The sequence below is a fragment of the Microcaecilia unicolor genome, chromosome 2 (genome assembly GCF_901765095.1).
Source record: "Microcaecilia unicolor chromosome 2, aMicUni1.1, whole genome shotgun sequence".
Lineage (NCBI taxonomy): Eukaryota > Metazoa > Chordata > Amphibia > Gymnophiona > Siphonopidae > Microcaecilia > Microcaecilia unicolor.
The window spans coordinates 550,208,931-550,223,515 of NC_044032.1; the positions used below are offsets into that span (position 1 = coordinate 550,208,931).

General features: G+C 38.1%; 1 protein-coding gene across 1 annotated transcript in view; it reads right to left on the reverse strand.

The window, feature by feature from the left end:
* NFXL1 (nuclear transcription factor, X-box binding like 1) overlaps positions 1-14,585 on the reverse strand; it is a 259,254-nt gene that overhangs the window by 60,843 nt on the left and 183,826 nt on the right. The window contains 1 exon segment of the mRNA XM_030191351.1: positions 11,083-11,152. Coding sequence (XP_030047211.1) covers positions 11,083-11,152 — 70 coding nt within the window.

Consider the following 14,585-nt stretch of genomic DNA (forward strand, 5'->3'; position numbering starts at 1 on the left):
ATCCCCTATATCATTTTCGTTGCCCTTCTCTGCACCTTTTCTAATTGCACTATATCTTTTTTGAGATGCGGCGACCAGAATTGAACACAATATTTGAGGTGCGGTCGCACCATGGAGCGAAACAAAGGCATTATAACGTCCTCCCTTTTGTTTTCCATTCCTTTCCTAATAATATCTAACAATCTATTTGCTTTCTTAGCCGCAGCAGCACACTGAGCAGAAGGTTTCAACGTATCATCAACGACGACATCTAGATCCCTTTCTTGGTCTGTGACTCCTAACATGGAACCTTGCATGATGGTAGCTATAATTCGGGTTCCTCTTTCCCACATGCATCACTTTGCACTTGCTCACATTAAAAGTCATCTGCCATTCAGAAGCCCAGTCTCCCAAGGTCCTCTTGTAATTTTTCACAATCCTCCTGCGATTTAACGACTTTGAATAACTTTGTGTCATCAGCAAATTTAATTACCTCACTAGTTACTCCCATCTCTAGGTCATTTATAAATATGTTAAAAAGCAGTGGTCCCAGCACAGACCCCTGGGGAACCCCACTATCTACCCTTCTCCATTGAGAACACTGACCATTTAACCCTACTCTCTGTTTTCTATCTTTTAACCAGTTTTTAATCCACAATAGGACACTACCTCCTATCCCATGACACTCCAATTTCCTCTGGAGTCTTTCATGAGGTACTTTGTCAAACGCCTTCTGAAAATCCAGATACACAATATTGACCGGCTCACCTTTATCCACGTTTGCTCACCCCTTCAAAGAAATGTAGTAGATTGGCGAGGCAAGATTTCCCTTCACTAAATCCATGTTGACTGTCTCATTAATCCATGCTTTTGAATATCATTCAACATGCCAGATAATCCGGGATACTCTCATATTTTTATTTTACTACTGTATTATGTACTAGACTTCCACAAATCTAAATTTTGTAACCGCCTTTTTAGCAATATATAAGCCACATTGAACCTACCATACAGCGGGAAAATGTGGGATACAAATGCAGTAAATAAATAACTTGATATTTCACAATGCTGTATATAAAGAGCTTTAACTCTCCTTATTGTAAACCACTATGAATCCTCTATGGAAAATGGGCAGTATATTTTATGACTCCAATAGAATATTTTTCCCCTTAGAGACTCTGTATGTTGCCCCTACAGTGTATTAAGTCCCATCTACCCAGAGTGGAAGACCTGAGCTGCAACTCAAACCCTGGTTCCACTACACGGCAGTATGTAGCACTACTACTAGTCCTCTGTTCTTTATTTTGACAGACTGATAACAAGTGAAGCCTTAGCCCTACATTTTAAAATTTGTATTTTTATTTGCAGTTCAGCTACAGATTGTAACCATTCCTTAAAACTCATTATTTATTCTTCATGACTGGTATTAAGGCAAAACTCTTCATTTATATTTATGAGCCTTTAAAATGGCAAATGTTGCAGCTGGGTTCACCTTTTGAAAGTCACCTCAGAATTTCAACTTGCTTTATTTTCTTCTGATTTAAGATAAGACTCACTGTTTAATATTCACTGAAAACAAGCAAGCAAGTTGTGTGGTCAAAACAAAAGCAAACAATGTTTTGAAGAAGTTTTCCCTCTATATGTGGAAATTTAATAAGAAACAATCCCATGCAAAGAAGGAAAAAAAATAAAAAGCTTAATAAAAAGCAAAAAATGTTACATTTTGCACGCTTTCCAATTACAGCTTTAAAAACTGGTAGTAAAATCATAGTTTTCAGTTGCCAAAAAGATGAAGTACTACTACTCTCTCATACTTAAGGCTATGTTATAATTTCCTTTTACAAGATATCTGGCCGCTGCCATCAAATTACTTGAAGAAAATATATGTTAAATACATTTGCAGACTTTTTCATAAACACCTACAGTAATATCGAAGTCTCCTCCACAAATGAGAAAGGAAGACCAAAAGGTAAGAAAAAGCAAAACTTGCCCAAAACCACACAGGACCTCAGTTTATACTGTACTCCACTGTAGTCAAAACAAACTGATCAAGTCAGGCAAGGAATAATCCTTACTGCTAAATTACAAAATGCTATAAGTTATGCATCTGTTTTTGCAATCTAGGTGTAAGCATTTACACCAGCTGTATGAAGTAGACACACCTAAATTATTTATATGTAATTGAGCTGCTATGCTAGTATTCTATGCACCTACCTTCCTTTATGGAATATGCACCAAACAGATACCTTCTGGGTGCTTAAAAATAGGTGTCCCTTTATATATTTTTCTTTAGTTTTACATTTAGCTCACACCTTTTCAGTAGTAGCTCAAGATGAGGTACATTCAGGTACATGAAGTACTTCCCTGTTCCCTCGGGGTTCATATTGTAAGTTTGTACCTGAGGCAATGAAGGGTAAAGTGATCTGCCCAAGATCACAAGAAGCAACAGTAGGATTTGAACTGGCCTCTCTGGTCATCACCCCAGTGCTCTAACCACTGGGCTACTCCACCCCCTCTTAAAGGGCAGTTCTATAAACTGTGTCCACATTTACAAACACTTTGCATAGATTATTGGAATTCACTTCCCCTCTCCATTCGTGCAGTCATTTAAAACTTTAACTAAAGACCTGGCTTTTTAGAAGGGCTTTTCCTCCTGATTAAAGTTTGTTTGGCTGTTTCACTCTGACTCCCAGTTTATTTCTGATGCCCTACTGACCCCCATCCCTCTTTTCATTTCAAAATGTTTTTACAAAATTGGAATGATGGTTTCACCTTTCCTGTCTAAACTTTGAAGTTCCTTTTCCTGACTTTGATGTATGCATTGCTTCTGTTTTGTAAACCACTGTAAACTACCTGTTATGTATGGCGGTATATCAAGCACTAATAAACCTTGAACCATTACTAGCACTTATGTATGTAATTGTACACTTACCTGTGAAAGTGTCAGGACAGCTAAGCACCCATATGTGGCATAGTGTGTAAATGCAAGAAAGTGTACACATAGGCAGAGCTCCCACTCATATGTGCAACTTACAGAATACTGTAATTTACATACTTGCACTTATGCCAGTCCTATGGTTGGTGTAACTGCGGGTGTGTAAATATAAGAAGCAGTTCTACCGGGTTACATTAGTATTCTATAGCTGAATTTGAGGACTCAGATAGCATCATACCGGGTACAGACATTAACGCTCTGATTTACTACGCAGCGCTAGAATGGGCTGTGTCGGCACTAGCGCATGGACAGCTGCTAGCGCTGCTTTGTAAACAGACCCTCTAGTGTTTCACTAGCTCATAATTATTTTTTCAAACAAATGTGGCAATATTTGTTTTTGCTTAACTAAAAATAATTAAGTTAAAAAATGATAAAATAAATGTGGGTTTTGATCAATGAAAGAAAAAGATTGGAGCGCTGTATGACGTAATATCATTCAACAAATGCTGGCCTGTACCATGCTGAAAACATCAGTAAATACCATTTTAGGTTACATGGTCTCAAGCAATGAAGAGTCTTTATAAAGATCTTTGGAATTAATCAACACAACACTACCATTCCAGAAACACCATTGCTGGCTATGAAGCAACTATCATGTGCCACAATTAACGCGTCCTGCAGTGATAATAGTATCTGTGTTGTGATAAGACCTACTTGTCACCACTGCAAGCACCACAATTTCTAGACAAGGTGCAAAACGTTGTACACAAAACAAATGTGTCAGAAATAAGTTTCCAAGTACAGATATTGTAACCTGATGACAAGCTACTAACTTGAGCTAACCAGTGAATGAATATCATGCCAACTACAGTTCAAAAGAGAAGCAAGTGGAAACAACGTTTCAAGAGATCAAACCAGGATCAGGGTTGAGATGCTCCAAAAAACTTTATTGAGGACCCAACACGGTCCGTGTTTCGGTTTTTATAAAAACCTTCATCAGGGGTCTAAAAGATAACAATCAATCATATATATTATTAAATAAAAACAAATTAAAAACAAATTAAATCAAATACATTACAACAAATATAGAAATGTAAAAATACACCACATATAACAAATATAATGTATAAATAAAAAAGAATTTTTAAAAAAAATTTTTCATTATGAATCAAATTCATTACTCGAAAGTGTTGACTGAATCCATATATATATTGTTATTATCAAATGGATGTCATAGGGAACAAATGGTAAATCAATTATAAGTAATTAATTTATGAGACAATTAGTAAATTGATTATATGTAATTAAACCAACATTATAAAACCGTTTCCAAAAATATTATATATTAAAATAATTTGATATAAATATGACCCATAATATAGTGTATAAATTATGTATAACAGAAATGGTATCTATGAATGGAAGAACAAAAATTATATATAAATGTCATGAATTCAACAGAAGGCATTAATGTTATGTATTAAAGAAAAGACAATGATATGCTGAATAAGAAAAGGCAATAATATGCTAAATGAGAGATGAATAACAGGTAAATAACAAAAGGTTTACAGCAGATATTTTCTTAATGAGAAAAAGCAATGATATGCTAAATGAAAAATAAATAACAGGTGAGTAACAGAAGATTTACAGCAGATATCTTCTTAATGCATATATATTAAATAAAAAGGAAAGAAAAAATCATTTTGAACATACCAATCAGTAGTAGCACAGGAGATATACTGACAGACAAAGGAGCTTGTGAAAATGTAGTCTCTATAAAAAAGATTTTAATAATTAAAGATCATAATCAATATTATAATAATATGTTGTATTAAAACGTTTAACGACCAAAATTTTGTTATGCTTAAAAGATAGCAAAAAAATTTTTATCATATTAAGTGAAAATATATAAATTCACCATCTATGAAATCATGAAGTAAAAGTTAAAAGGTTTTGAACATGTGTATCCAAATGTCGATAATTTTATCAACAAACGTAAAAAAACTTGAGAGGACAGAAAAGGTCTACACTTACACATTCCAACAAACCTAAAAGAGGACTATATGTCAAAACAAATTATATACTTCAAATTATACTAGCGCATAAGATATGTGTATATGTGCACATCCCTAACGAAAAGAGCACCGAAGGTCTTAGCAGAGAGAGCAACAACTAAGGAATATATACTCATGGTGTTGTATCAATCGGTCATCGTGTTTTGATTAAAAAAAAAAAAAAAAAAACCTTGTATATGACTTCAGTTTGGTAAGGAAATAAAAAACTAAATGCCAAGATCCACTCCATGCTAATATGTGAGATGTAGATAGATATATCAGTATGTACCTTACGTTTAAAGCCATTGATGTATATGTAGCTGGCTTTCATTCTAACTACATGATAACTTTACTATCGATATGTCTTTTCTGTTAGAACTTTGGGCGGCTTTAAACGTAAGGTACATACTGATATATCTATCTACATCTCACATATTAGCATGGAGTGGATCTTGGCATTTAGTTTTTTATTTCCTTACCAAACTGAAGTCATATACAAGGTTTTTTTTTTTTTTTTTTTTTTTTATCAAAACACGATGACCGATTGATACAACACCATGAGTATATATTCCTTAGTTGTTGCTCTCTCTGCTAAGACCTTCGGTGCTCTTTTCGTTAGGGATGTTTTTTATTTCCTTACCAAACTGAAGTCATATACAAGGTTTTTTTTTTTTTTTTTTTTTTTTTTATCAAAACACGATGACCGATTGATACAACACCATGAGTATATATTCCTTAGTTGTTGCTCTCTCTGCTAAGACCTTCGGTGCTCTTTTCGTTAGGGATGTGCACATATACACATATCTTATGCGCTAGTATAATTTGAAGTATATAATTTGTTTTGACATATAGTCCTCTTTTAGGTTTGTTGGAATGTGTAAGTGTAGACCTTTTCTGTCCTCTCAAGTTTTTTTACGTTTGTTGATAAAATTATCGACATTTGGATACACATGTTCAAAACCTTTTAACTTTTACTTCATGATTTCATAGATGGTGAATTTATATATTTTCACTTAATATGATAAAATTTTTTTTGCTATCTTTTAAGCATAACAAAATTTTGGTCGTTAAACGTTTTAATACAACATATTATTATAATATGATTATGATCTTTAATTATTAAAATCTTTTTTATAGAGACTACATTTTCACAAGCTCCTTTGTCTGTCAGTACTACTTTGTCCTGTGTCAGTACTACTTTGTCCTGTGCTACTACTGATTGGTATGTTCAAAATGATTTTTTCTTTCCTTTTTATTTAATATATATGCATTAAGAAGATATCTGCTGTAAATCTTCTGTTACTCACCTGTTATTTATTTTTCATTTAGCATATCATTGCTTTTTCTCATTAAGAAAATATCTGCTGTAAACCTTTTGTTATTTACCTGTTATTCATCTCTCATTTAGCATATTATTGCCTTTTCTTATTCAGCATATCATTGTCTTTTCTTTAATACATAACATTAATGCCTTCTGTTGAATTCATGACATTTATATATAATTTTTGTTCTTCCATTCATAGATACCATTTCTGTTATACATAATTTATACACTATATTATGGGTCATATTTATATCAAATTATTTTAATATATAATATTTTTGGAAACGGTTTTATAATGTTGGTTTAATTACATATAATCAATTTACTAATTGTCTCATAAATTAATTACTTATAATTGATTTACCATTTGTTCCCTATGACATCCATTTGATAATAACAATATATATATGGATTCAGTCAACACTTTCGAGTAATGAATTTGATTCATAATGAAAAATTTTTTTTTAAAATTCTTTTTTATTTATACATTATATTTGTTATATGTGGTGTATTTTTACATTTCTATATTTGTTGTAATGTATTTGATTTAATTTGTTTTTAATTTGTTTTTATTTAATAATATATATGATTGATTGTTATCTTTTAGACCCCTGATGAAGGTTTTTATAAAAACCGAAACACGGACCGTGTTGGGTCCTCAATAAAGTTTTTTGGAGCATCTCAACCCTGATCCTGGTTTGATCTCTTGAAACGTTGTTTCCACTTGCTTCTCTCTTGTGTTGAACTTCTGTGGAAACTTTTGGACCTTTCATTGCTACGATAACTACAGTTCAAAAACAGGCAATAAGAATATGAATATGCTTAATATTAATTTAGCCATGTAGCATTCTTTTAGCAGAAAACAACAGCATTAGAGCTTAGACTTCAAGTGGGTTGATGTAAAAAGTATTGAAATTTGAGATTTAACAACCTGATTTGGTAAAATGCTATGTGGGATTGGAGCACAACAACATTTTGATCATCAAGTTTGCTATACTGTCCTATTCTGCTAAGATAAAGTAGTTTACAAAGATACTAATTTAAAAAAAAAAAAAGAGGAAAGGAAATCTAGTTAATTTATAGGAAAGAAACACATGCAGTCTACACAGTCATCCTATTAAATTACAAGCTGATTAAAAAAACAATCACACTACATGAGCTCCAAACCAGGCTTTCCAGCCTGCTGAAAAAGATACGCTGAAGTCCTGGGCAAAGCTCCAAACAGATGGTCCCGCTGAGTTTGTCTCGATGCCTGTGTCCGCTTTTTAAGGCTAAGACACAACTTACATGCGTCTGGGCGATGGTCGGGCCTAAGGCACTGAATACACCGAGTGGGGGTCGGTACCTGAGATTGCCTGGTTGCACCGAGCGCACTTCTTGAAGCCACTGGGAATCCTCAATGTCATGGACGGAAAAATAGCGGCGGTGAAGTCAAAGTTCTCGATGGTGCCAAAAAGGGCACAAAAACGAGAAGCGCGTACGTGCGGCCTAAAGAGGGCTGCGACGGAAACGAAAAGAAACTTAAGAGGGGACAAAACCTAGAAAATAAAGGTTTTTTTTTAAAAGAGAAAATAGCTCAACTAGAGCAAAAAGGAAAGAAAAAGCGGAAAAAACGCGAAAAACGAAGGCTCTTTTCAGGGGCACACGGAGAGAGACCGCAAGCAGTCACTCCCTTACCACGGAAAGAAAAGAACTGATCGGGACTCTCGCGCGACGAGTGGGAAAATGGCTGCGCCTGCACGCGCTCGAAGGCTCTAGCAAACTTTTGTTGCTAGGAAGATTTCTGTTCCTCGGGGCTGCCGTGGACGTCACCCAGTCGTGAGAACAAGCAGCCTGCTTGTCCTCGGAGAAAAAGAATTACGTTCTATTTGAATTGTCAGCATTCAGTCATTCATTTAGGGGGTCTTTTACTAAAGTACGCTATAATTTTGCGCTTAGTGCATTTTAAATTTTGCCATTAAGGCATGCTAAGTGCAAAGGACTGTGCATTAATTTGGAGGGTGGGGGGAACATGGCCAGCATGTCCTCTGCAATTCCCACACTGAATATTTTGGTAGTGCGCATCCACTTGGTTGACATTAGTGCAAAGATTTTTAGCACCTCCTATAAAGGGGATGCTAAGTAAACCCATGCTAACAGCAAACGTGACAGTTGGCGCACAGTAAGTACCATGTACTGACTACAATATGCAGCCTTAGTCCATTCTCCACCTACATCTTGTCCCCTATGACAAACATGTTGTTACTGTGTGAATTTATGTGCACTAACTGCCGATGCACTGCATTAACTGTTTGCGCCCTTGTGAGGTAGTGGTTGGCACAGTGGTTCCCTAACTTCTCAGGTCATGGCACCCCTAGGCTATACATTTCTTCTCAGGACTCCTCCCCAGCACTGAATCCTGCCTTTGCTGGCAGGGAAGCCCAAGCTCCATCAGATGAAGAGGTCCACTGCCTGAGGCCCAAGCTCCAGAGCAAATCGGTGGTATACCTCAGCCAATGACACTGGCATTCCCATACATGCCCCTCCTTCTCTTCCTCCTTTCCATCCAGTGTCTGCCCTCCTTTACTCCCCCTCCATCCAGTATCTACCCTACTTCTCTCTCATGCAGCATCTCTCCCTTCCTCCCCTCCACCATATGTTTTATAAACATACATGAGTGAAAAATGTTGAACATTTCTCACTCTCTCCATGCACCATCTATCCCTCCCCTCCACCCATATTGTCCAACATTTCTTCCTCTCTTACCCCTTTCCCGTCTCTATGCAGCATCTCTCCCTCCCTTCCACTCCCAAATAAGAGATTTTCCCTTTCTCACCCCCTTACCACCCCTTTGCTGCATCTCTCCCTTTCTCCCCTTCCACCCCAACAATTCTGCCCCTCTTCCCCCATGCAGTATATCTCTCCTTCCCTCCCCCATCCCACCCACAACGCTCCCTCTCACCTCAACGGGTCCCCGGCAGAATTCCCACAAGCTACCTGCTGCTAACCTGGAAGCCTCCCTTTGCTGCATCCTGCCCCCCTCCCCCCCCCCCCCCCCCCCCCCCCGTTAGCAGCTTGTGGGAATCACTGTTAGGAACCTTTCTACTGCCGCTCCTTATCCTCCAACAGCAGGGGGGGGGGGGGGCATGATTCACTGCTCCCTTGCAGCCTTCTGCTGCACCACAACTGGGACCTGGGATTCACTGTGACTGTGCATGCATCCTCCTCCGCGGCACCCCTGTGAGTTTGCCACGGTGCAGAGTTTGTGAAACACTGGGTTAGTGTATGCAAAATCGCACATCAACAGGAATATGAACTGTAGTAAAAGGGCCCCTTAGTCATCTTATAGAATTTCTCCTGAAGAAGGCTCCAAAGCCATTACAGCAGTGTTCAATACATAAAAGGAAAAGTAATATAGTTAAAGCTCCCAATGACAAAAATCTATTAATTATATGCTCTTGTAAATAACCATGTCTTACATAGTTTTCAAAACGCAAACAAAGTCTCAGTCGATTTAATTTCCAGAGGGAATTTCCAACTGATAAGGCCTCCATAACAAAAAAGCACGATGTCTATTTTGTATTAAAATACATCAAGATTTATATAACTTATTTACAGGCCCCAAGATTTGGTCCAATGACAGTCAACTGGACAATTGGTCTAAAATACATAATGGCTAAATGGGCCAATTGGTCTAATGGCTCAGCTGCTCTAAACAAGAGGAGACAGGATACTGATGCAAACATTTTTGTAATTTTTAAAGAAAATACTACAGCAAGATACAGGCCTCAGTCCTTTTGATTTTCAGAAATTAAATTTAGCAAACTTTATGGAAGAAGTTAATTTTATAAACATAAATGAGTGAAAAATGTTAATAGGAGAAAATTAAAAAGTCCGAAAGTTTGTCAATGTTGTTCTAAAAGCGCAGACTGTGGGCAATGCCATGTAGGTTTAATGCCTTGATTAGATTAAAGAATGTGGCATATTCTCATTGACTTTAAAAAAGTGATCAGACACATGACAAGGATTAAAAAACTTAATTCCATCAATGCTTAATTCCATCTCCTGAGTCATATTAAAAGGGCTACTTAAATGACAAAAACTTTGCTTTCTCCTTGTTTAATTTCAGTTTAAAAGTTGAAGCCCATTCTTCTAGCATAGAAACATAAACATAGAAACATGATGGCAGATAAAGGTCATATGACCCATCCAGTCTGCCCATCCTCTGTAACCCTTAATTCTTCCTGTTCCTAAGTGATCCCACATGCTTATCCCGTGCCTTTTTAAACTCTGGAACAGTCCTCGACTCCACAACCTCCACCAGCCCTAACTTTACATTAGAGGTTATATATTTGATAAATCTCCGCATAAGGAATAAATTAATAATCGAAAGCCATGAGAAATTTTCTTCCCAAAATACCATCACAAGATTAAATAGTATTGGTGTATGACTTCACATCTTTTCTAGATTATTTAGAGCCTCTTTTACCAAATTGCGCTAGCAACTTCCATGCAGCAATGCCAACCAAGCACATTCAAAGTGAATAGGCTTTGTCGGCATTGCCGCGCTGGGAATTGCTAGTGCAGATTAGTAAAAGGGGCCCTTAATTTTTAGACCAATTGTTCATTAGATGGACTGTTAACCAAACTGTACCAAAGCACTTATCTACATTTATAATGCATTCATCAAATTTATTCCTATGACTTTTGAGAGATCCAGATTTCTACATTATGCAGTTTTTATTTTGTTCCCTTCTTGAGCTACTAGTCTACTAGGCATATTTGGAAGCACATAATTTATTACGGCTTACCTCTTTTGGACACTGATTTCCGCAGGAACTCAAAATATTCTTTTCATTAAGATCAGCTGTGGTCATTTTTCTAAAGTAGAAAACAAATTGTTAACCCCTCAACTTTAACAGAAAGGTTATTTATTTATTTGTAACATTTAAACAACATTTATTTATTTGTAACATTTATATCCCACATTATCCCAAACAAGGTTGAGTTCAATATGGCTTACAAAAAAAAAAAAAAACACAGTATAGGATACATAACAAAGATTTCAAAAATGCACTTCTAGCAGATATTCATCTACTCTAAAATTCTCAATGAATTAAATCTGCTAATATTTATTCACTTGCATGTATCTAAGTTAAGAACTTTGCACCGATAGAAAGCAGTGAAATTTCTGTTACATGTTAAAACCTAAAGAAAACGAAAGATAAACGTCCATCTTGTTTCAATAATACGGGTTTCCCTGCCCCTTCACGGGGACGTCCTGCCCTAGCCATTTTAGCCTTTCTCCATAGGGAAGCCGTCTCATCCCCTTTGTCCTTTTCGTCGCCCTTCTCTGTACCTTTTCTAATTTCAATATATCTTTTTTGAGATGCAGTAACCAGAATTGCACACAGTATTCAAAGTGTGGTCGCATCATGGAGGGATACAAATGCATTACAACGTCCTCATTTTTGTTTTCCATTTCTTTCCTAATAATACCTAACATTCTATTTGCTTTCTTAGTCACTGCCAAACACTGAGCAGAAGATTTCAAAATATTATCAACAATGACACCTAGATCCCTTTCCTGGTCGGTGACTTCTAATGTGGAACCTTGCATCACGTAGCTATAGTTCAGGTTCCTCATCCCCAAATGCATCACTTTGCACTTGCTCACATTAAACGTTATCTGCCATTTGGATGCCCAGTCTCTTGTAATTTTTCACAATACTCTTGTGATTTAACAACTCTGAATAACATTGTGTCATCAGCAAATTTAATTGCCTTACTAGTTACTCTAGAGCATTTATAAATATCTTTAAAAGCAGCAATCCGAGCACAGACCCCTGGAGAACCCCACTATCTACCCTTCTCCATTGAGAATACTGACCATTTAACCTTACTCTCCGTTTTCTATCTTTTAACCAGTTTAGAGCATTCCAAATATCCAGAAGCTCCAGGAGATTGATCTGGGAAACCATTTTCTGGACGGACCAAGCACCTTGAGTGTGAAGCCCATCTATATGAGCTCCCCACACCAGGTGAGATGCATCCATCATCAGCACTTTTTGGGGCTGAGGAATTTGGAATAGAAGTCCCAGAGTCAAATTATATCGAATGGTCCACCACAACAGAGAGTGAGCTAGCACTGGTGACACTTGGATGACATCTTCCAGATTCCCAGTGGCTTGGTACCACTGAGAAAATAGAGGTCCATTGGGCAGTTCTTATGTGAGGACATGCCATGGGCGTCACAAACTGTGGATGCAATGTGGGCCAATAACCTCAACATCTACAGAGATGTGACCTGCTGATAGGATTGAACCAGAGAAGCCAGTGCGACTAGAGTGTTTGCTCTCGGCCCCGGAAGGAAGACTCGAATCTTCTGCATATCGAGCAGGGCTCCAATGAATTCCAACTGCTGGACATGGCGCAGATAGGACTTGAGGTAGTTTAGAGTTTTAACAATTTTTATTTATGACTTCTTGAAAGAACACAAAACAAAGTAGATACATCATCCATAGAAAACCAAATAAAAAGCATTCCAAGCTGGCATACCCCCAGCAAATCAAACCAGCTATCAAAGTTCCCCTCCCCCCCCAAAACCTAAATCAGTAAGGATGGGAGAAAAAAAAAAAAGTATGGGCCTCCGCCCTGGAGGCTGATACCTCTAGCCCTCCATAAGGAGGAGAATGAAAACAATACCTCACATAGTTATCCCCCTTCCCCTCCTCCCAGAAACCCAATAACTTCTTCCCCTCCCCAAGAAGACTCACGCTTCTTAGTATTAAACAATCCCCCCCCCCCCCCCATCGTTCCCTAGGCTATAACAGATTTAACAGTAAGCTTCATCCCCTAAAACTCAAGGGTATGTAAATAAACAGTCCATTCTGAAAGAAACTGTTTTTTCTTCTTCAGAGAGCCACGTGCTGCCCTCACGTCCAAGTGGCTAATAAGTAGATTTGATTCTGCCAATGCCACACTGAGGGAGCCTCTTCTGAGATCAAGTACTGTAAAATACATTTACGGGCAATGAGGCGCAGGCTTCTAGACAGAAGATTTTGCCCCTTAGTCCCATTCCTATATGCTCCTTGTACATCAAACAGTAATTGCTCCACTGAGCCAAGAGCAGCCCCACCCAGACCAGAGACCATGTACTTCACAACAGCTGACCAGAATCTTTGAATCTTGGGACATGTCCAAAAAGAATGACCCAAGGTGCCAGTAGCTCCACCACATTTGATACAGAGGCAGCTGTGCTCTGTGTGCATGAAACAACTGCACTTGCTATAAATAAGCACGGTTATCACTTGAAAGCAGTATTCCTGGAGCCATGCCCCACCACCAAATGGGGGAAAGTCCGAATATTTACTCTTGGATTCCAGGCTTCCAAGTCTTGCCCCAAATCCACCGCCCAAGTCCAAATAGATCCCTCTCCACCCTGTAGGAACAAAGTGCCCAGTGCAGAGATCCCCTCCCTAGAAAGTGACTGAAAGAAAGCCATCACAGCGGCACCAGTCCCTCAGCCCAATGACATGATCGGCAGTGAGAGGACACAGTAGCGTAGTTGGCAATACCCATAGTGGGTACCCCACTGGATCCCAACTCATTGCTGAAGGTCCTCAAAGGCATGATGGTGGCCTCTTGACGTTAAAACGTGTTCCAGATGGGAAATAAAGTGGGACTTCTAGGTTCAAAATACTGGATTATCCTTCCTCGGGTCAAAATCAGGATTTCCACAAATAGCTAACAAAATAGAGATTACAGGGTCATCCCCCCCCCCCAACAAAGCAACCAAGGCATTCCATACCTCTCAGAGAGAGGACTTGGGGTTGTTTAAAATGAAGCCTAGTAGCTCAAGCACCCAGTCCTCCACGTGGACGCCCAAGCACCATCCTTCAACATGCTCTTTACCAACCAATCATCCAAAAATGGAAACACATGGACTCCTAGTCTGCATATCAATGATGCGACTACTGCTAGACATTTGGTAAAAACCCTGGGAGCTGATGCAAGGCCATAAGGCTACATGCAATACTGGAAGTGCTGTTACCAGTCGAAATCATACATACTTCCTGTGAGCTGGAAGTATCGGGGGATGTGAGTGTAAGCATCCTTCAAGTTCAGAAAGCATAGCCAATCATTTTCCTGAATCATGGGGAGAAGAGTGCCCAGGGAAACCATCCTGAACTTTTCTTTGACCAGAAATTTGTTCAGGGACTTCAGGTCTAGGATGGGACGCATCCCCCTGTCTTCTTTTGCACAAGAAAGTACCTGGAATAGAATCCCTGCCCTTCCTCCCCTGGTGGATACT